The following is a 22,302-nucleotide window of genomic DNA, read 5'->3' as shown; positions in this document are numbered from 1 at the left end:
CTTATTTGCATCTTATCAAACCTGCTAAATCTGCAGGGGGTTGAATACTACTTGTAGGCACTGTGTATATATATGTATGTATGTGTGTGTGTGTGTATGTATGTATGTGTATATATATATATATATATATATATATATATATATATATCCGACAGAGCAAAGTCCAGCAATAACGTGAGCAATCCAGGATGCTGTTAAAAGATTTTCTTTCTTTTTATTGATAAATCCATTAAAATACAATGGTCCAAGCAGTTCAAAACAGCAATAACGCAGGAAAGTAGTGCAGATAGGACTACGCGTTTCAGCGGTAAAACCCGCCTCCTTCACGAGATTTTGGACCGTGAAGAAGGCGGGTTTTACCGCTGAAATGCGTAGTCCTATCTGCACTACTTTCCTGCGTTATTGCTGTTTTGAACTGCTTGGACCATTGTATTTTAATGGATTTATCAATAAAAAGAAAGAGAAAATAATCTTTTAACAGCATCCTGGATTGCTCACGTTATTGCTGGACTTTGCTCTGTCGTTGTTCACATTTGTATGATGGACTCCTACATCCAGATCCGGGCACAACGGAGTTAACCAGGTCAGCTGAGGTCCCAGGTGGTTCACAGGAGTGAGCTGGTCTACATTGTTGGAGATATATATATATTTTTAACTATACATACACTCATTATATTTTAGTATCGGCGCTTTCAGAAATCTGATCTATCAAAATATAAAATAAATTAATCTGATTGGTAAAGGGCGTAACGAAAAAAAACAGGATTTTTTGGGTTGCTTACCGTAAAATCTGTTTCTCGGAGCCTTCATTGGGGGACACAGAGACCATGGGTGTATGCTGCTGCCACTAGGAGGCTGACACTATGCACAAAAAAAAGGTTAGCCCCTCCTCCGCCGTATACACCCCACCGACCGGCAGGAAGTTCCTCAGTTAGTGAGAAAGCAGTAGGAGAAGTAACAGAATAGATTGAGAACAGAACAAACAACTCAACTGTAACAAACCGACAAACATAAGAACAGGAGTTGTAGAACATGGGAGGGTGCTGTGTCCCCCAATGAAGGCTCCGAGAAACAGATTTTACGGTAAGCAACCCAAAAAATCCTGTTTTCTCGTTCGCCTTATTGGGGGACACAGAGACCATGGGACGTCCCAAAGCAGTCCCTGGGGTGGGAAACAAACTTCCATCAGGCCTGTGGACTCGCCACCGCAGCCTGCAGAATCCTTCTACCTAGGCTGGCGTCCGCCGAAGCGTAGGTGTGGACCCTGTAGAATTTCACAAAGGTGTGAACCGATGACCACGTTGCAGCCTTGCAAAGCTGCAGCGCGGAAGCTCTGTGGCGCACCGCCCAGGAGGCACCCACCACCCGGGTAGAGTGCGCTCTGACCCCTGGAGGGGCCACTCGATGCTTGACCCGGTATGCCTCCAAAATTGCCGATCTGATCCAGCGCGCAATAGTGGCCTTTGAGGCTGGGTGACCTTTCCTCGCCCCGTCAGGGATGATGAACAGAGTCTGACTTCCGCAAGGAAGTCGTCCGGGCTAGATAGACTCTCAATGCCCTGACTAGGTCCAGCTTGTTCAAGGACCGCTCCCGAGGGTGAGCTGGGCTCGGGCAGAAGGATGGCAGAACAATGTCCTCATTGAGGTGAAACGAAGATACCACCTTCGGAAGAAAAGAGGGCGGAGGCCGCAGAACTACCTTGTCCTGATGAAGGACCAAAAAAGGAGAGCGGCAAGAAAGTGCTGCTAATTCCGACACGCGCCGGATGGAGGTAATGGTCACCAGAAAGGCCACTTTCCAAGAAAGGAGGGAAAGGGAAACGTCCCTGAGAGGTTCAAAAGGAGGACCCTGCAGAACCTGAAGAACCAAATTAAGATCCCAAGGATCCACGGGCGCTCGGTACGGAGGAACCGTGTGAGCCACACCTTGGAGGAAGGTTTTGACCTGGGGCCGGGAGGCCAGCGTTTTCTGAAATAAAATGGACAGTGCCGAAACTTGACCCTTCAAGGAACTGAGAGCAAGCCCCGCATCCAGCCCTGCCTGCAGAAACGCCAGAATAGAAGGGAGCGAAAAAACCAAGGGCGCGATGTCATTGGTCTCACACCAGGAGAAATAGGCTTTCCAAGTACGGTAATAGATCTTCGAAGAAGAAGGCTTTCTGGCGCGGATCATGGTATGAATCACCCGATCAGAGAATCCTGCCCGTCTCAAAACCTCGGTCTCAACAGCCACGCCGTTAAATTGAGCGACCGAGAATTGGGGTGGCAAATCGGGCCTTGAGACAGCAGATCTGCCCTGTCGGGAAGCTTCCAAGGGGCGTCCGCGAGAAGGTTGATAATGTCCGCGAACCAAGACCTTCTGGGCCAATTCGGGGCGATGAGGATGACTGGAATCCCCTCTGCTTTGATTTTCTTCAACAACTTGGGAAGAAGAGGCAGAGGAGGGAACAGGTAGGGGAGCTCGAACTGTGACCAAGGGACGGCCAGAGCGTCGGCGCCCACTGCCAGAGGGTCCCGAGACCTGGACACGAATTGTGGGACTTTCCTGTTGAGGCGAGATGCCATGAGGTCTACATCCGGAGTTCCCCACCGACGGCAGAGCAGATGAAACACCTCCGGATGTAGGGACCATTCCCCTGCCGCGAGACCCTCGCGGCTGAGGAAATCGGCGGCCCAGTTGTCCACGCCGGGAATGTGAACCGCGGAAATCGTTGGAACAAAGGTCTCTGCCCATTGAAGAATTCTGGACACTTCCGCCAGAGCTGAGACACTCCGTGTCCCCCCTTGGCGGTTGATATACGCCACCGCTGTGGCATTGTCTGTCTGAATCCTGACAGGCAGGCCCTTGAGGCGCCTTTCCCAGTGGACGAGAGCTAGATGGATCGCTCGTATCTCTAGGACATTGATCTGCAGAGCTGATTCCTGAGTCGACCATCGACCCTGAACAGTGTGATTGCGGAAGACTGCACCCCAGCCGATGAGGCTGGCGTCCGTAGTGACAATCTGCCAGTGAACGGGAAGAAAAGACCGCCCCAAGAGAATGAGGGGAGACGTCAACCACCAGTTGAGAGACCGCTTGATCCGGCATGAAAGGCGAACCGGACGATCCAGAGACAGAGCCGACCTGTTCCACCTGGACAAAATGGCCTGCTGGAGTGGCCTGGCGTGAAATTGGGTAAAGGGAACTGCCTCTATCGCCGCCACCATCTTCCCCAGGACCCTCATGGCTGTCCTGAGGGATGGAAATCGTGTGATCTGTAATGATCGCACGCCCTGCTGCAGGGAAAGGATCTTGTCTTGTGGGAGAAATACCCTTGACCGACGAGTGTCGAACAGAAGGCCCAGAAACACAAGGCGTTGAGTAGGGACCAGACAGGACTTTTTCCGGTTGACGATCCACCCAAAACTGGACAGGGTGTCTAGAACGATCGCCACACTTAGGCGGGCCTGTTGAAAGGAGGGAGCCTTGATCAGGATATCGTCGAGGTACGGAAAAAGAACGAGACCTCTGATCCTCAACAAGGCCATCAACGCCGCCATAATCTTCGTGAAGACTCTGGGAGCGGTGGCGAGCCCGAAAGGAAGCGCGACGAACTGGTAATGTTCGTGGTGAATCGCAAACCGCAGGAACTTCTGATGTCCGGGAAATATGGGCACATGTAGATGGGCATCTTGGATGTCTATGGAACCCATGAATTCCTGCTCCTCCATGGAAGCAATTACCGAGCGTACAGACTCCATCCGGAAGTGGCGAAGGCGAACTCTCTTGTTGAGTAACTTGAGATCCAAAATGGGCCGAACTGCCCCGTCCTTTTTCGGCACCACAAACAAGTTTGAATAAAACCCTGTGAAGCGTTCCGATTCGGGAACGGGCACAATCACCCCGGAACTGAGAAGAGAGGCGATGGCCGAACCGAACCCCGGGACCAAGGCCGGATCCCTCGGCGGACGGGATTGGAAGAAGCGATCCCGTGGAAGAGAAATGAACTCTATTTTGTATCCTGTTGATACAACCTCTCTGACCCAAGCGTCCTCTACTGAGGCGAGCCAGACGTCGCTGAAGAAAAGAAGTCTACCTCCCAATTGGAAGGGACCCACGGGAGACCGATGGTAGTCATGCGGATGTAGACCGTCTAGATCTGGACGGTCTTCCCTGGGAAGAGTGGGACCGCCAGGACGGAGTGGGCCTGAAGGAAACCTTCTTTCTTTCCTGACGTGCCTGTGGCCTTTGCTGGTTGGAAGGGTTTTCCGCCGTATTGAAACGGCGGAAGGGACGAAACTGACGCCTTGGAGGAGGTCTGCGAGGCTTGGAGGGGAGAAGAGAACTCGTACCTCCGGTAGCGTCCTTAATAATCTGATCCAATTGTGATCCGAAGAGACGCACTCCCTGAAAAGGCAGATTGGTCAGAGACTTTTTAGAGGACAAGTCCGCCTGCCAGGCCTTGAGCCAAATTGTACGTCGGATTGCCACGATGTTACTTGACGCCTGAACTGCGCAAGATGCGGCATCCAAGGAGGCAGAAAGCAGATAATCCCCCGCATGGGAAGTCTGATTGGCGAGATCGGCCAAATGCTCTGGTCGTGCCTTATCCAGAATGCCCTGCCGAAGGTCGTCTGCCCAAGTGGATATGGCCTTTGCTGCCCAAGAAGAAGCAAAGACTGGACATACTGCTGCTGATGCCGCTTCGAAGGCAGATTTTGCTAGAGATTCTATGATCCTATCATTAGAATCTTTTAGAGACGCCACACCTGACAGCGGAAGGACCGTATTATTAGAAAGTCTGGACACGGGAGGGTCCACCGAGGGAGAAGCGGCCCAGTTGTCCGTGAGCTCTTTAGCAAACGGGTACAGCACGCCGAGACGCTTTCCTCTTTGAAAGCGTCTGGTCGGATCTTCTCTCTCCTTTGTAAAAATCTTTCCAAACTCAGAATGGAAGGGAAACACCCTGGATGGTGTTTCCACCCGTCTGAACGAAACCTCCTGATCTGAGGATTTCGCAGGGGCGTCAGCGATGTCGAAGGTATGGTGAATCGCGGCAATGAGGTTTTGCACCGTAACCTTCATGTTCGCATCCTGGTCCGAATCCAGCTCTAAGACCCCTTCCGATTCCGAAAGCGCTTCGCCTGACTCGGGAGAGGAGGCCCGAGAGGGAGACTGCTGGGGACTATGGGGTGAGGTAGGACGAGGGGAGGACTCCGCCTGGAGGTCCTGCCTGGGCCTCTTGCGACTGCCGCTGGCTGGCTCAGATGGGACGTCCTGAGACGTGCTGGGTCCCGCCGAAGCTCCCAAGGGCAACTTGTCCAGAACGGCTACTAGGGACTTAGACACCTTGGTGAGGTCTGCCACTGACTGTGATAGAGAGGAGGCCCAGCCCGGCATGGGGGGCTCACTCACCACTGGGGCTATGGATGGCTCCTGAGCGGCGTCGGGCTGGATTGGATTGCTACAGTCCAGGCAGAGGGGAGTGGACTGACCTGAGGGAAGTTTCCGATTGCAAGAAGAGCACGCAAAGTACTTGACTAAGGTGCCAGAGGAGGCAGGGGGACAAGCGCGGTCAGACTTAGAATTAGACATACTGACGGACAGTCACTGAAGCCTTGCCGGAAGGTTGGGGGACAGGAGGCAGAGGAGGGTGTCAGTCTGCAGTATGCAGAGCTACTCACGGTCCGGTGTCCTATCGCAGCTTCCAATAAATGGAGATGCACGGTTCGTCCGGCTTGCAGGGGCACGGCTGAGGGAACAGCGTCCGGCTGACAGGCTGCGAAAATGGCGGCAGCCAGAGAGGAGCCGAGCAGGAAGCGCGCGCTTTCCTGCAGATGCAGAGGAGGGAGGTAGGCGGGGCTAGGCGCCGATGATAAAAATGGTGCCGCCCGCTAAGATGGTAGGGTGGGAGGGACGGCGCCGCCTCCGGGACGCTCAACCTGAGGGGAGAAGGCCGTGGGCGGGCTTAGAGCGGGCGGGAGGGAAGCCCGCCCGAGAATGGAGAAGGGGGGCGTGGCCGCGACGCCGGACAAGGCCCCAGATGAAGCCGGGGCCTGGATTAGAAGAGGCGGCCGCCTGTCAGCACAGGGCGGCGCGGAGGCGTCGCAGAACCGCCGCGGTGGCTGCTACTGAGGACAGCTAGGACCCGGCAGAGGGGGGGGGGGGGGAGAGCTGTCCGATAACCAGCCAGGGCCTAAATAGCTGCAGCGGCCGCCTGGAGGCGACGCGTAGGCGTCGCAGCACTGTCACAGCGACCGCTGCCAAAGAATCCATGGAGTGGCCTGGCGTGGAACCCGCAGGGGAGAATGGGACTCAGGTCTCATACTTACCCTCCTGATCCGTTTCATCCAGCGTACTGTTTCAAGGAGAGTATCCTGCGCCTCAACCGACCGACCGGCTCTGGTAGGCGAGTGGGTGGGAGACGGGGAGCGAGGACCATCTGGAACGCCACATCCATGTTAGGGGTCTTGGTCCTGCTGTAGACTTATGAGGATACGGGGTGGCAGTACACGCCGTACTCAGTCTCTTTGTGGGACTACAGATGTGACTATTCACACTGTATCCCTCCGGAAAAACCTGAAAAGAAACGACGCACATCGAGGTAGATATGGGTCTAATCAAAGACCCGTGTCCACCTCCTACTGACACTAAGCTAAACTGAGGAACTTCCTGCCGGTCGGTGGGGTGTATACGGCGGAGGAGGGGCTAACCTTTTTTTGTGCATAGTGTCAGCCTCCTAGTGGCAGCAGCATACACCCATGGTCTCTGTGTCCCCCAATAAGGCGAACGAGAAAAATCAATACACTGGAATTACGAGGGTTTTTTTAAGTTTCCTCACCATTGCAATAAGAGGTGATCAAAACTTCATATGTACCTCAAAATTGTCTCCGGAAAAACGTCTGCTCATGAAAAATGAAAAACTGCGACGCGTTGCTGTGACCAAAAAGTACAATACGGTTTTTTTGGGGGGGGGATTTTTTTTTTTTTTACCAATTTGAGTTTATATGTTACATCGGACCATCCAGGACCAGCCAGCTTTCTGTGTTTGTCTGTGACTAGAGTACTTGGTGTTGATCGCTCACTGTGATTTGTTCTTTTGCTCGCCGTATAGGAGAAGCTGGCAGCGTTAGAAGCCAGCATTGAACAGCGCTTAAAATGGGCCGGAGGGGCAAATCCCGCTTTGGCACCAGTCCTGCAAGATTTTGAGGCAACTATAACAGACCGAAGAAATTTTATGCTAAAGGAGAACCAGAGAACAAGCCAGGTATATCGTGATTCCTAAAAAAAAAAGAAAAAAAAAAAAGACAGGCCAAGTGGTTACAGGGAAAATCTGACCTTTCCCCTTTCTTGTGCCGTTTTCCAGGTAACGTTCCTGTGCAGCACCATCATACACTTCGAGAGCCTGCGTACTCGGACCGCAGAGACCCTGAGCGTAGACACCGGCTTGTTTGAGCTGATAAAGCGCTGCCAGCAGATGTGCTCGTTCGCATCTCAGTTCAACACTACAGTTTCTGAGCTCGAACTACGGCTTTTAAAACGCTTGGTAGGTATATGTTTTCATTTATTTAGATATTTTTTTTCCCCTTAAATAATAAACTTTATCGCTTCATTGGGGGACACAGGTAACCATGGGTTTATGCTGCTGTCGCGATTAAGCTTTTTCACTTAGACTTTTATTACCTAGAGACTTGCTGATCTGCTTCTTCTTGGCAGGGAGGCTCCAGTGAGAACGCGATCGGAAGCCCGGAGTGGCTGGTTTCTGCCCACAAGCAGCTGAGCCAAGAAATGGCAAATCAGAGAAATCTGCAGAGCGAGAAAGAGCAGCAGGTCGAAACTGTGTGTGAAACCATCCAAAATCTGGTGGATTGCATCAAGACTGTGCTCACCGGTCACAACAGGCAGTTAGGAGACGTTAAACACCTATTAAAAGCCATGGCAAAGGTAAAATAACATATGCTAAGCCTGTCACAGGTGACTGTAATCTGTTAATGCGGTTTCATTATTGGTAAATGCAACTGTAAAAATGTCACTTCTAGGATGAAGAAGCCGCCATGGCCGATGGTGAAGATGTGCCCTATGAGAACAGCGTGAGACAGTTTTTGTGTGAGTACAAGTCCTGGCAGGATAACATCCAGACTGTCCTGTTCACTATCGTCCAGGCTCTGGGCCAGGTCCGCACCCAGGAACATATAGAAATGCTGCAGGACATCACTCCCACGCTAAAGGAGCTTAAGACGCAAAGCAAGGGGTAAGAGACGCACTTTTATGAAAATTGAGACTTCTCGTTTTCCATAGGGAAGACAACCGGCATCTTGGGTGTAGGCTGACTCTATGTAAGGAAAGTGTTCACTCCATCCACCTTACCCTTCCAATAGGCACTAACCTAAATCAGTTTTAGCCCTTTAAGGACATTTTTGGCTTTTTTAGTTTTTCCCTTGACACCTTTCAGGAGCAATAACTTTTTTTTTTTTCTCCATCAACATAGACGTGTGTGGACTTGTTGATTTATGCAGGATGAGTTTTTTTTTTTTTTGTTTTGAATGGCACTATTTATTTTACCATATAGTGTACTGAATTCAAAGTGTGAAGAAAATGTGGGGGAAAAATAAAAAATGTATAATTCTGCCATTTCTTTTTTTGGGTTTCACTTTTACGCCTCAAAATTTCTAGTCTCTGCAAGATAAGTTTCACCCATAGAATGTATTGGATGCCGTGAATCCACACAGCTCAGTGGACACATGCGGATTCACCTGCGTTCAATAGACGGCAGCGCTTTGGGTGCAGAGAGTATGCTCTGTGTGCAAAGCGCCGCCACTTCCGGATCGTGTGCACATACCCTAAGCAGTGCTTCAATCCTGCTTCCTCTCTCCCTCTCCTATATGGCCTCCACCCTGCACCACCCTCTCTTGAAGTCTGGTCCTCTCCGTAGCTCTCTTTGCTCTTACCTTTTCCCATCACTGATTGACCAAAGCAGGTCTATCTCTTGGTGGCTGCCTCCCGCTGTTGTCCTCCCTGGTAGTGCCCTAAACCTTCCATCAGTGTTCCTGTATTAGAGAGTTTTGTCCCCACATTACCTGCATTTTTAAAAAGAATCCATCAGCTCAATAAATGCTATTTACCTGCAGATGTAGTGCAAAGCATATCACTCTCCACAAGGATAAACATTTCCCCTTAGACACCAGTCAAAGGCCCCTCATAAAGCTAAAACAGATCTCTTGCTTTGCACTAATGAGGGACAACACCTCGAAACATGTCTGAAAATTGAGATTCTGGTTTGGCTATCCTGAGTCCCATTGCAAGTCTTGGTAAAGGATCCATATTTACTTTTAGAATCGCTATTTCCAATAGGTGGCACTAGAGTTCCAGTCGTCTCCTCTCTGAAGAGGCAATTTGCTTATTTAATTTCACAGAGGAGCATTGTATGGCTTATAAGTCTCCTTACACTGGCATGCCTTTCTTCATAAGGAGACAACAATAAATGTTTCCCTTACTTCAATATTTCTTGTTGGCTCAATTTCAGTTTGGTTAATTTACTCATGACTTTAAACGTTCTTTCCCTTTTAGAGTACTTTGTTTTTTTCCCTGTTGTTCCTACTCATACCGGTTTAACAATGTCTGTAAGAGGGGTATGGTTGGTATGAGCAAACACGTATGCTAAACGTCAGCCTCCAAATAGCCGTAGCCCATACCCCAGATGCCTGTGTGTCACCCCCCAACGAACTCTGTATTAACACTGGCGTACCCTACACTTTTTCCGCCCCAGCATCTATGACAACTTGGTGGGCTTTGCATCGCCTTTGGTAACGGATTCAACAAACGAATGTACCAGCCCAATCTCCACAGCAACGTATTTGCCCAGCTTCGCTGCAGGTGATTTCATCAACTACTTTCAGTAGCGTTTAATTTTACTTTATTTAAAGGTGTATTCCAATGTCCAAGATCACATCTCTATACGTTATAGGAGTAATATTCACAAATATCTTCAATTGGAAGTGTAGTATAGTTCTTCTGATTTGCCCACGTGCAGGGCATTTCAGTAGCTTGCGTATCCATGGTTATGACCACACATATAGTGCGTTAGCTTCTTTTGGTCGTAACCATGGATACCTAAACTACTGCAGTACCCTGCACATGTGCTAAGCGGCATAGCAGATCAGAAGAGCGATACTAAATTTTTAATTGGAGGTATTTGCAAATTTTATTATTACGCCTACTAAATATTGGGGAAAGGATCTTGCACATGCGAATACCCCTTTATTAATATTGAGCAGTGTGGATTAAGTCAGTTATTACTATTATTTATATAGCACTATTTATTCCATGGTGCTGTACATAAGGGGTTACATACAAATTTCAGATATCACTTAGAGTAAACAAACTAACAATGACAGACTGATACAGAGGGGAGAGGACCCTGCCCTTTCGGGCTTACATTCTACAGGATGGTGGGGAAGGAGACAGGTTGATGGGTTGCAGCAGTTCCAGTGTTGGTTGAGGTGATATCTCCATTAGTGGTGAGGAGGTAGTGGGGTCATTGCAGGCTTGAAGAGATGGGTTTTCAGGTTCCGTCTGAAGGATCCAAATGTGGTTGATAGTCGGACTTGTTAGGGCAAAGAATTCCAGAGGATTGGGGCAATTCGGGAGAAGTCTTGGAGGCGGTTGGGTGAGGAGCGAATAAGTGTGGAGGAGAGAAGGAGGCCTTAGGAGGACCGGAGATTACGTGAGGGAAGGTATCGGGAAATTAGTTCAGAGACATATGGGGGAGACAGGTTATAGATGGTCTTGTAGGTCAGTATTAGTAATTTGAATTGGATATGCTGAGGGAATGGAAGCCAGTGAAGAGATTTGCAGAGGGGAGAAGTGGAGGAGTAGCGAGGAGAGAGATGAATTGGTCGGGCAGCAGAGTTAAGGATGGACAGGAGAGGTGCGAGGGTGTTAGCAGGGAGGCCACAGAAAAGGATGTTGCAGTAGTCGAGGCGGGAGATGTAATGTTAATGTAATGCATATGGCTTTGATATGTACAGCTTTATAAGAAAAGGGAAAGGCACAGGCGTACATTTATTATGGCTGATATGGAGCGGCGTGTAAGTTTCTATTTCTAAATTATTTTTTTTTTATATTCCAAACCTATTTCAATTTCACAGCTGTGCGTAGCAACAATCTGCAGAAGACCCAGCCGGAGGGCATGTCTCAGAACGCAAAAAAGCCAATTCAGAAAAACTTGGCCCCATCCGCAGATACACCGCCCAGCACTGTTCCCGGACCTGTCAAGTGTGCCGTTTCGAGTCCTAAAAAGGCAGTGAGGGATCCCAAAACTGGCAAAGGTACTTACGTGCCCTGGGCTCCCATACTGACAAAGCTGCCTTCTAAGCTGAATGTTTAAATGTTGAATGCTTTTTTTTATTTTAGGAGATTTTTCTTTTCTTTTTCTTTTTTTTTTTATTTATATTAACAAAATAGAAAGTAAGCATTCTTATTTCATTGATTTATCTTGCTTACAGAAAAAATGCAAGCCTATAATATACAAAGTGGCTAGAAAGGGGCCAAGTCCAGTTTGGGTTTCCTCTGCAGCTATATTGTACTGAATGTTACCAAATTTCTGATCGGGCTCAAACATTTACAAGATTCATGTTGTCAAGCACGGATGCTTTTACATTGTTACTTGTGCTCCATTCAGTTTAGCATTCTTCTTGATGGTCGCCATCATTGGGAATTAGTAATTATCCATCTCATTGTGTGTCTTTCTGCACCCTATAAATGAAATCTTTCTGACTGTAGACACCCCCTATTCTTTTCTCTCTTAGCTGTACAAGAACGAAATTCTTATGCAGTCAGCGTCTGGAAACGTGTGAAAGCCAAGCTGGAGGGGAGAGATGTGGATCCTAACAGGAGGATGTCTGTTGCAGAGCAGGTACTTTTAAGAAAAAAAAATATTATGGGAATATTTTAACCCCATAATAATCAAGTAGTGATTTTTATTATCTTTTATTTTTGTGTCCTTTAGTTTTTTTTCCCACCCTTTCTTTCAAGAGTCGTAACTTTTATTTTCTCTGTCGCTTCATTGGGGGACACAGAGACCATGGGTGTACGCTGCTGCCACTAGGAGGCTGACACTATGCACAAAAAAAGTTAGCTCCTCCTTCGCAGTGTACACCCCACCGACCGGCAGGAAATTCCTCAGTTTAGCTTAGTGTCAGTAAGAGATCGACACGGGTCTTTCATTAGACCCCTATCTACCTCGATGTGCGTCGTTTCTTTTCAGGTTTCCAGAGGGATACAGTGTGAATGGTCACAACTGTACTCCCACAAAGAGACTATGAGTACGGCGTGTACTGCCACCCCGTATCCTATCCCCATCTCCGTAGCAGGACCACAGCTTAGCACGGGTGCGTGCCAGCGATCTGGAGAGTCCTCGCCCCCCGCCTTCCATCCACTCGCCTACCAGAGCCTGTCGGTCGGATGAGGCGCAGATACCACAAAAGACGCAGACAGCGTGGGATACATCAGGTACCTTTATTGCAAACGGATCACAGGGTGAGTATGCAGTCCAAGTCGCGGCCCCCTGGCGGTTTCAGGAATCTTGGGAGCGGTCGCCAAGGGAGCACTGTAGGGTCTCTGCGCCGCCCGCGCCTCCCGACGGGCCTTGTTCTACGCTTCCCCACCTCCTTCTTTCTTCAGCGTTCGGCAGGGGTAGCACAGGAATCGAGCGGTGATAGGTAGGGAGGTGGCCGTGGCGACGCTGCGAGACCTCCGCGCTGACAGGCGGCCGCCGCCATTAATTTAGTCCCCGGCTTCATTTCGGGCCTTCTTTGTCGTCGCGGCCACGCCCCCGCTCTCTCATAGGCGAGCTTCTCTTCCGCCCGTTCTAGGACCACCCACCGCCTCTCAGAGCCTGCGGTGGGCAGCGGGCGGTACCTTCCTTGGCTCAGCGGCTAGCTCCGCCCATCTTCGTGTGAAGGCGCGCGTTTATCCTCAGGCTGCCGCCATTTTATCAGCTTGTCAGCCGGACACAGAGGGATCCCACGTTCTCCTCTGCTGGGGCCCTGCATCTTCAGACGAGCTGTGTATCAGCACTTTTGGGGACACTGGATCGTGAGTAACTCTGCAACTGCAGACTGACACCCTCCTCTGCCTTCTGTCCCCCAACCTTCCGGCATTTCTTCAGGGTCCTTCTTTTCTTCCTTCATTATGCCTAACTCTAAAGCTGAGCGTGGCCGCCCGCCGGCCCCCACGGGTTCTCTAGTCCAGTTCTTCGCTTGCTCCTCTTGCAATTGCAAACTTCCCTCAGGTCAGCCTACTCCCCTCTGCCTGGACTGCAGTAATCCCATTCAGCATGACCCCGTCCAGGAGCCATCTAATGCGCCACGTGAAAGCGAATCCCCCATTCCTGGTTGGGCCTCGTCTTTCTCAATCTGTGGCAGACCTCACCAGGGTGTCTCAGTCCCTAGTAGCCGTCCTTGATAAGTTGCCCCTGGACACTTCTGCAGGGTCCAGCAGGTCACATGAAGCTCCATCTGAGCCAGCCAGCAGAAGCCGCAAAAGGCCCAGACAGGATCTCCAGCCGGGATCCCCTCCTGGCCTCACATCCCCACATAGTCCTTCCCAGCAGTCGCCCTCCCGTGCCTCCTCACCAGAGTCAGGTGAAGCGTTCTCGGATGTGTCATCCGGAGAGATCTTAGAGCTGGATTCGGACCAGAACGCGGACATGAAGGTAACGGTACAGAACCTCATTGCTGCGATTAACCACACCTTCGAAATCTCAGACTCCCCTGCGAAATCCTCAGAACAGGTTGTTTTGTTCAGACGGGCAGAAACACCTTCCTGGGTCTTCGCCTCCCACTCTGAGTTTGGCAAGATCCTTACCAGGGAAAGAGAAAATCCGACCAGGCGATTTCAAAGAGGGAAGCGCCTCGGCGTGCTGTACCCGTTTGCCAAAGAGCTCACCGACAACTGGTCTGCTTCCCCCTCGGTAGACGCACCCGTGTCCAGACAGTCTAACAACACGGTCCTCCCGATTTCAGGTGTGGCGTCACTAAAGGATTCTAATGATAGAATTATAGAATCTTTAGCAAAGTCAACATTCGAAGCGGCTGCAGCGGTGCTAAGCCCAGCCTTCGCTTCATCTTGGGTAGCGAAGGCCTTAGCCACTTGGCAGAGGATCTCCGCCAGGGCATCCTAGATAAGGCCCAACCAGAGCAATTGGCCGAACTAGCCAACCAGATCTCCCATACAGGGGATTATCTGCTCTCTGCCTCCTTGGATGCCGCGTCTTGCGCAGTCCAGGCGTCAAGCAACGTTGTGGCAATCCGAGGTACAATTTGGCTCAAGGCTTGGCAGGCGGATTTGTCTTCGAAAAAGTCCCTTACCAATCTGCCTTTTCAGGGAGTGCGTCTCTTCGAATCCCAGCTGGACCAGATTATTAAACACGCCACTGGAGGCACGAGTTCCCTCCTCCCTCAGTCCAAGCCTCGCAGACCTCCGCTAAGACGTCAGTTTCGGCCCTTTCGGACTTTCCGCCGTTTCAGTACGGCAGACAATTTCTCTAACCTACAGAGAGCGCAGGCACGCCAGGATAGAAAAAAGGTGTCCTTCAGACCCACTCCCTCCTGGCGATCTCACTCCTCCCAGGGCAGATCCTCCAGATCCAGATCTGGACGGTCCACATCAGCATGACTATCAACGAACTCCCAAGGGTCCTTCCCAATTGGGAGGTCGACTCCTTTTCTTCAGAGATGTCTGGCTTGCCTCAGTAGAGGACGCTTGGGTCAGGGAAGTTGTATCATCAGGATACAAGATAGAGTTCGTTTCTCGTCCTGGGATCGTTTCTTCGAGTCCCGACCTCCAAAAGATCCTGCCTTAGTTCCGGGGTTCTTTGCATCCATCGCCTCTCTCCTCAGTTCCGGAGTGATTGTGCCCGTTCCCGAATCGAACGTTTCACAGGGATTTATTCAAACCTGTTTGTGGTGCCGAAAAAAGGCGGTACAGTTCGCCCCATCTTGGACCTCAAGTTACTCAACAAGAGAGTCCGACTGCGTCATTTCCGAATGGAGTCTCTTCAGTCGGTAATCGCTTCCATGGAGACGCAGGAGTACATGTGTTCAATAGACATTCAAGATGCCTATCTACATGTTCCCATATTCTCCAGCCATCAGAAATTCCTGCGTTTCGCGATTCGCCAGGAACATTACCAGTTCGTTGCACTGCCGTTTGGTCTCGCCACCGCACCCAGAGTATTTACAAAGATCATGGCGGCGTTGATGGCCTTGTTAAGAATCTGAGGTCTCGTTCTTTTTCCGTACCTCGACGACATTCTGATCAAAGCTCCATCCTTTCATCAAGCTCACCCAAGTCTTACCATCGTCCTAGACACCCTGTCCAATTTCGGATGGCTCATCAACAAAAAGAAGTCCTGCCTTGTTCCGACACAACGTCTTGTGTTTCTGGGTCTATTGTTCGACACTCGTCAATCGAGGGTTTTTCTCCCACAAGAAAAGATTTGCTCCCTGCAGCGGGATGTATGATCTGCAGCGATCGTACGACTTCCATCTCTCCGGACAACCATGAAAGTTGCGGGAAAGATGGTGGCGGCGACAGAGGCGGTTCCCTTTGCCCAATTTCACTCCAGACCTCTCCAACACGCCATCCTGTCTCGGTGGAACAGGTCTGTTCTTTCCCTGGACCGCCCATTTCGTCTTTCATACCGGGTCAAGCAGTCCCTCAATTGGTGGCTGACGTCTCCTCTCATCTCCCTAGGACGGTCATTCCTTCCCATCCACTGGCAGATTGTGACAACGGATGCCAGCCTCCTCGGCTGGGGGGCAGTGTTCCGCAATCACACTGTTCAGGGTCGATGGTCGACTCAGGAGTCAGATCTGCCGATCAACGTCCTCGAGATACGAGCGATTTATCTGTGTCTCGTTCACTGGGAAAGTCTTCTCAGGGGCCTGCCTCTCCGGATTCAGACAGACAATGCCACAGCGGTGGCATATGTCAACTACCAGGGGGGACACTGAGTGTCTCAGCCCTGGCAGAAGTATCCAAGATTCTTCATTGGGCAGAGCTTTCAGTCACGGCAATATCTGCGGTGCTCAATCCCGGCGTGGACAACTGGGCCGCTGATTTTCTCAGCCGCGAGGGTCTCGCGGCGGGAGAGTGGTCCCTACATCCGGAGGTATTTCTTCAGCTTTGCCGTCGTTTGGGAACCCCGGACGTAGACCTGCTAGCTTCTCGCCTCAACAGGAAAGTCCCACAGTTTGTATCCAGGGCTCGAGATCCTCTCGCAGTGGGCGCCGACGCTCTGGCCATTCCATGGTTGCAGTTCGAGCTCCCCTACCTATTCCCTCCCCTGCCTCTTCCCAGGCTGTTAAAGCAAATCAAGGCGGAAGGAATTCCAGTCATTCTCATCGCCCCGAATTGGCCCAGAAGGTCTTGGTTCGCGGACATCGTCAACCTTCTCGCGGACGCTCCCTGGAAGCTTCCAGACAGGGCTGATCTGCTGTCTCAAGGTCCGATTTGCCACCCTAATTCTCGGCCGCTCAATTTAACGGCGTGGCTGTTGAAACCGAGGTTTTGAAACGATCAGGCTTTTCGGATCGAGTTATTCATACTATGATCCGGGCCAGAAAGCCATAGTCTTCCAAAATTTATTACCGTGCCTGGAAGGCCTATTTCACTTGGTGCGAGTCCAACGACATTCTGCCCATGCATTTTTCGCTCCCTTCTGTCCTGGCGTTTCTTCAGGCAGGGCTTGATGCAGGCCTTGCCCTCAGCTCTTTAAAAGGTCAAGTTTCGGCGCTGTCCATTTTATTTCAGAAGACGTTGGCCTCCCGTCCTCAGGTCAAAACCTTCCTTCATGGAGTGGCTCATACGGCTCCTCCGTACCGAGCGCCCGTAGATCCTTGGGATCTTAATCTGGTTCTTGAGGCTCTGCAAGGTCCTCCCTTTGAACCTCTCAGGGAAGTTTCCCTATCCCTCCTTTCATGGAAAGTAGCCTTCCTAGTAGCCATCACCTCCATCCAGCGCGTGTCGGAATTGGCGGCCCTCTCTTGCCGCTCTCCTTTCTTGGTTCTCCACCAGGACAAGGTAGTTCTGCGGCCTCCGCCCTCTTTCCTTCCTAAAGTGGTGTCCACTTTCCACCTGAATGAGGATATTGTTCTCCCGTCCTTTTGTCCGGGTCCAACTCCTCCTCGGGAGCGCTCCTTGAACAAGCTGGACTTGGTCAAGGCGATGAAGGTCTACCTAGCTTGGACGACTTCTTTGCGGAAGACAGACTCTTCATCATTCCAGATGGGGTGCGGAAAGGTCAGCCGGCCTCCAAAGCTACTATTGCTCGCTGGATCAGATCGACAATTTTGGAGGCCTACCGGGTCAAACATCGATTGGCCCCTCCAGGAATTAGAGCTCACTCTACCCGGGCAGTGGGTGCCTCCTGGGCGGTGCGCCACAGAGCTTCCGCGCTGCAGCTTTGCAAAGCTGCATCCTGGTCATCGGTTCACACATTTGTGAAATTCTACAAGGTCCACACCTACGCTTCGGCGGATGCCAGCCTAGGTAGAAGGATCCTGCAGGCAGCGGTGGTGAGTCCGCAGGCCTGATGGAAGTTTGCTTTCCCTCCCCAGGGACTGCTTTGGGACGTCCTATGGTCTGTGTCCCCCAATGAAGCGATAGAGAAAACAGGATTTTTGGGTTGCTTACCGTAAAATTTGTTTCTCTGAGCCTTCATTGGGGGACATAGCACCCTCCTATGTTCTACAACTCCTGTTCTTATGTTTGTTGGTTATTTACAGTTGAGTTGTCTGTTCTGTTTTTCAATCTATTCTGTTACTTCTACTGCTTTCTCACTAACTGAGGAATTTCCTGCCGGTCGGTGCGGTGTACACTGCGGAGGAGGAGCTAACCTTTTTTTGTGCATAGTGTCAGCCTCCTAGTGGCAGCAGCGTACACCCATGGTCTCTGTGTCCCCTAATGAAGGCTCCAAGAAACAGATTTTACAGTAAGCAACCCAGAAATCTTGTTTTTCTATCAACATAGCCACGTGGGTGCTTCCTTTTTGCATATTTGTAGTTTTGAATGATACCATTCACTTTACTGTATAATGTACTGTAGAAAACGGAACAAAATTCCAACTGCCGTGAAATGGTGAAAAACTTGACTACTTCGTTGTTTCTTGGGTTTGAGGAATCTAATATATAAAGCTCAAGTGTGTGTATGTATGTGTGTATGTCCGGGATTGGCATCCACACCGTCGCAGCTACAGCCACTAAATTTGGCACAGTCACACGTCTGGACCCCGAGAGCGTCCTAAGCTATGTTGTAAGGTGAAATTTTAACCCCGCCCGTCAATTCACCAAACAGTTTTGCCCCTATCTACATAATGGGGGGAAAAGTGTGTATCAAGCCCTGCCCCTCATGATGTCATAATGGTTGCCATGGCGACGCTGATGTCGTCATAGGTTGCAAGCCCCGCCGCTCATTGATGTCATAATGGTTGACTGGGATGGAGGATGTGTGATGGGTATATGGGCACTGGACTATGGGATGGAGGATATGTATGACGGGTATATGGGCACGGGACTATGGGATGGAGGATGTGTGATGGGTATATGGGCACTGGACTATGGCATGGAGGATATGTATGACGGGTATATGGGCACGGGACTATGGGATGGCGGATGTGTATGATGGGTATATGGGCACGGGACTATGGGATGGCGGATTTGTATGATGGGTATATGGGCACGGGACTATGGGATGGCGGATGTGTATGATGGGTATATGGGCACGGGACTATGGGATGGAGGATATGTATGATGGGTATATGGGCATGGGACTATGAGATGAAGGATGCGTGATGGGTATATGGGCACTCGACTATGGGATGGAGGATATGTATGATGGGTATATGGGCACGGGACTATGGGATGGAGGATATGTATGATGGGTATATGGGCATGGGACTATGGGATGGCGAATATGTATGATGGTATATGGGCATGGGACTATGGGATGGAGGATATGTATGATGGGTATATGGGCACGGGACTATGGGATGGTGGATATGTATGATGGGTATATGGGCACGGGACTATGGGATGGAGGATATGTATGATGGGTATATGGGCATGGGACTGAGATGAAGGATGTGTGATGGGTATATGGGCACTCGACTGTGGGATGGCGAATATGTATGATGGGTATATGGGCATGGGACTATGGGATGGAGGATGTGTGATGGGTATATGGGCACTCGACTATGGGATGGTGGATATGTATGATGGGTATATGGGCACGGGACTATGGGATGGAGGATAATTATAATTTGTTCTAACTAACCGCTGTTAGTTACTATGCCCGGGCAGTGCCGGGCTCTTCAGCTAGTTGTATTATAAAAATCACTTGGCAGCGTGATTCGACAAGTCTCCCGGCAGTAGCGGGGCTGGGCGGGCAGCGTCTCTCGGCAGTACGAGGGTCTCCTGTTTAGGTGTACATTTACATACATTCTCTTTTTGTAGTAGATCATCATGGCTTTTTTGTTGAAAGGTTTACCAATTTATATTTTTCACTTAATTTTAGGTGGACTTTGTGATTAAGGAGGCAACAAACCTAGATAACCTGGCGCAGCTGTATGAAGGTTGGACAGCTTGGGTGTGAGAGAGAAGACTGCAAAAACGCCTGGTTCAGCTCAGTCCGAAATCCACCAGAATCAATTAAGTCTCAGGCATCCACAGCCGCGCCAAGGCCGGTGGCGATGTATACTGGGGGCTTAATCTAGGAAATCCTGGTGCAGTGGGAAAAGGAATCCCACAGGAACGCTGCACCCAGAGAAATGTTAAACATCAATGGTCCGCAGTCCCCAGGGCACAGAGTATAACGCTCACCGTCTGGTTAACGTGATTGTCTTTCTGCTATGGAAGATCTGACAGATATGTCTGACAAACGGCTGCAGAAAGAAATTGGGTCTCCTCCAGACAAGCATGGTGATCTCGAACTCTCTTCCATGTGACCCTGTCAACAATTGAGGAAATGCTAAACCCTGTTCGTAAAGGGGGGAAAACTGGGGTCATCAAGGATTTGCCGTGAAGAAGATGCTGTCCGTTTTCTTGGGTTACTCTTGTTGCTTTGGCAACATTGCTGGTTGCGTTTGACCAGTTTAGCACAGAAGAGGCTAGGAGATGAAGCATGGCCTTTAATAATGATACAAAAAAACCTAGCTGAAAAGAAGCAGCCAAAGAACAGAATTGTGAAGTTAGGTGGACTTCTGCCAAGAAGAAAAAAACCTTGTTCTCCATTCTTTTCTTCCCCTAAATTCTCGTAGTTTAGGACGACTTGTTTATTTTCAACTCTTGTACTTCTCACACAGTAGTCAGCTTTACAGTATGTATGTTTGCTAGTTGGGATATCCAGAAAAAAAAAAAACTTGGAGCTTTGGAAATAATTCATATAGGTGATCCCCTATGGGTAATGACTAGTGTTACCCTCGTCCAGTTTCCTGACTGGGATCAGCACTGTGCATTTTGGAACCACAGCTGTTTCTTCCATCATAAACCTGTTCCTGTTCTCTAGTATATTCCCAGCCATCGTCATCTTTAGTTTTATTTATTTATTTTTTCTACCCTTTTAGTTTTCTCATGCACTATTGCTGACGGTCATACAATAAAGTGTTGTTCTGGTGGAGGTAGAGTGCCGTGGTGGTTAATTCACTGTTTTAATTAAAAGGATTTTTTTTTTTTTCCTTGGTATGATTTGAGATTTCTTGGTAGAATATCCCTGTTCTGGAGTGATGCTCATCCAGTTATTAGACTCCATCTTGTCCACCTATTTTTTTTTTTTTCTTCATATGGAAAAGCAAAGACACAGGTTTTCCTAAACTGCATGACATTCAGTTAAGTATTATGAAAAATTCAGTTTTCCAATATTTTTTTTTTTTTTTACCCTCTATTCACCTCTTGGAAACTTTTGTAGGGGAAAGCAATTTTTTTTTCCAGACTAGTTCAAACACACATGAACTGTGCTATCCTTCAATTAGCTAGTTATGTCATAGTTTGATTTCTTGTAAATCTTGATAAATTGATTTTAAAAATTAACTTTCTAGATTTTTTTTCTCTGCTTTCCATTTAGCTTCATAAACCTGATTTTTTTTTTTTTTTTTTCTCTCCTTCTCCCACTTCCCCCCCACCATGTACAAAATAGTATTTGCTTCGCCATCATATTCCCGTGTACACGTCTGTGATTTGTCGCCTTGGTACAATGTGAGAACTGAATGATCTGCAATCCGTTGATCCTAGATATGAGCACATATTCTGCCATTTTTTTTTTTTTTTTTTTTTTTTTTTTTTTTTTTTTTTTTTTATAAGAGAAACATCTTATGCCAACCAGCAGCTGCCATGATACGGTTCACCACGTTACCAGCAATATTATACAATTATCTGAGCATGTCGTATGCTTTACCATATATCCTTCCCTGCCAGGAAGAACTGCAGCACATGGTGACGAGATGCGTTTTCCGCCTGCTCTGTCGAGATCCGTTTTGAGAATCTATATATTTTTTTTGCTTCCCCTCTCCGAATCTAAAGTATTAACAAAAGTCAAGTTGAAAAAAAAAAAAAATGTAATATTTGCGGTCATCATACCGGTCAGTCTGTAGGAATGTCAGCCTTTTTTTTTTTTTTTTTTTTATTATTCGGATTGGCCTGGTAAAAGTATATCAATGCTGACATATGCATGCCTTTACTGTGTACCAGCAGACATTAATACGAAGGTGATGGTAATGGTAAAAGTTTGTGTGCCAGAATTCTATGTGAACGTACAACTTTTTTTTTTTTTTTGGCCACTTTTTACTATTAACAGGATTCCGTGTAAGATGTAGATAAAGTGAGGAAAGACTGCATTACATTTAATTTAATGCACATCACGGACACCTGTAATATTACATTTCTGCTTTAAGATACAAAAGGTCTGTGAAGAATCAAAAATCTTAATTGTTTAAATAAAATGGCATACTTCCTATTAAACCGTATTTGTTTTTTGATAAGTTGGATGTCGTTCAGTCCTGAAATTAAAAAAAAATATATATTTGCTGTACTTACAGGGACAACAATGGTTTGGTGTCTGCAAATTCTCCATGGTCTCATGTTTGATTTTCTCTATTAGCAGTTGTGAACTAGGCAAAAAAATAATACTGATATTCCTCTATCTTATATGATTCTTATTAAATAAGGTATGGTCGTCTTAGGTGGAATTTATTAGAAAATTGCCTGTATTGTTCAGGTTTTCTTTTTCGCTCCATTGGGGGATACTAAAGACCATGAATGTACGCTGCT

General features: G+C 48.8%; 1 protein-coding gene across 2 annotated transcripts in view; it reads left to right on the top strand.

Moving 5' to 3' along the window:
* SMG1 (SMG1 nonsense mediated mRNA decay associated PI3K related kinase) overlaps positions 1 to 21,993 on the top strand; it is a 203,662-nt gene extending 181,669 nt beyond the window's left edge. For both annotated transcript variants that reach the window (XM_073542939.1, XM_073542938.1), the window contains exons 56-63: positions 7,095 to 7,247; positions 7,347 to 7,526; positions 7,697 to 7,924; positions 8,020 to 8,231; positions 9,747 to 9,853; positions 11,128 to 11,307; positions 11,788 to 11,894; positions 19,556 to 21,993. In XM_073542939.1, coding sequence (XP_073399040.1) covers positions 7,095 to 7,247; positions 7,347 to 7,526; positions 7,697 to 7,924; positions 8,020 to 8,231; positions 9,747 to 9,853; positions 11,128 to 11,307; positions 11,788 to 11,894; positions 19,556 to 19,633 — 1,245 coding nt within the window. In that variant the 3' untranslated portion in view covers positions 19,634 to 21,993. The remainder of the gene's footprint in view (positions 1 to 7,094; positions 7,248 to 7,346; positions 7,527 to 7,696; positions 7,925 to 8,019; positions 8,232 to 9,746; positions 9,854 to 11,127; positions 11,308 to 11,787; positions 11,895 to 19,555) is intronic.
* Positions 21,994 to 22,302: the final 309 nt, after the last annotated feature.

This window comes from Dendrobates tinctorius, unplaced genomic scaffold (assembly GCF_039654945.1).
Source record: "Dendrobates tinctorius isolate UK_male_01 unplaced genomic scaffold, ASM3965494v1 ptg000129l, whole genome shotgun sequence".
Lineage (NCBI taxonomy): Eukaryota > Metazoa > Chordata > Amphibia > Anura > Dendrobatidae > Dendrobates > Dendrobates tinctorius.
This window is presented reverse-complemented; position numbering and strand designations above follow the sequence as displayed.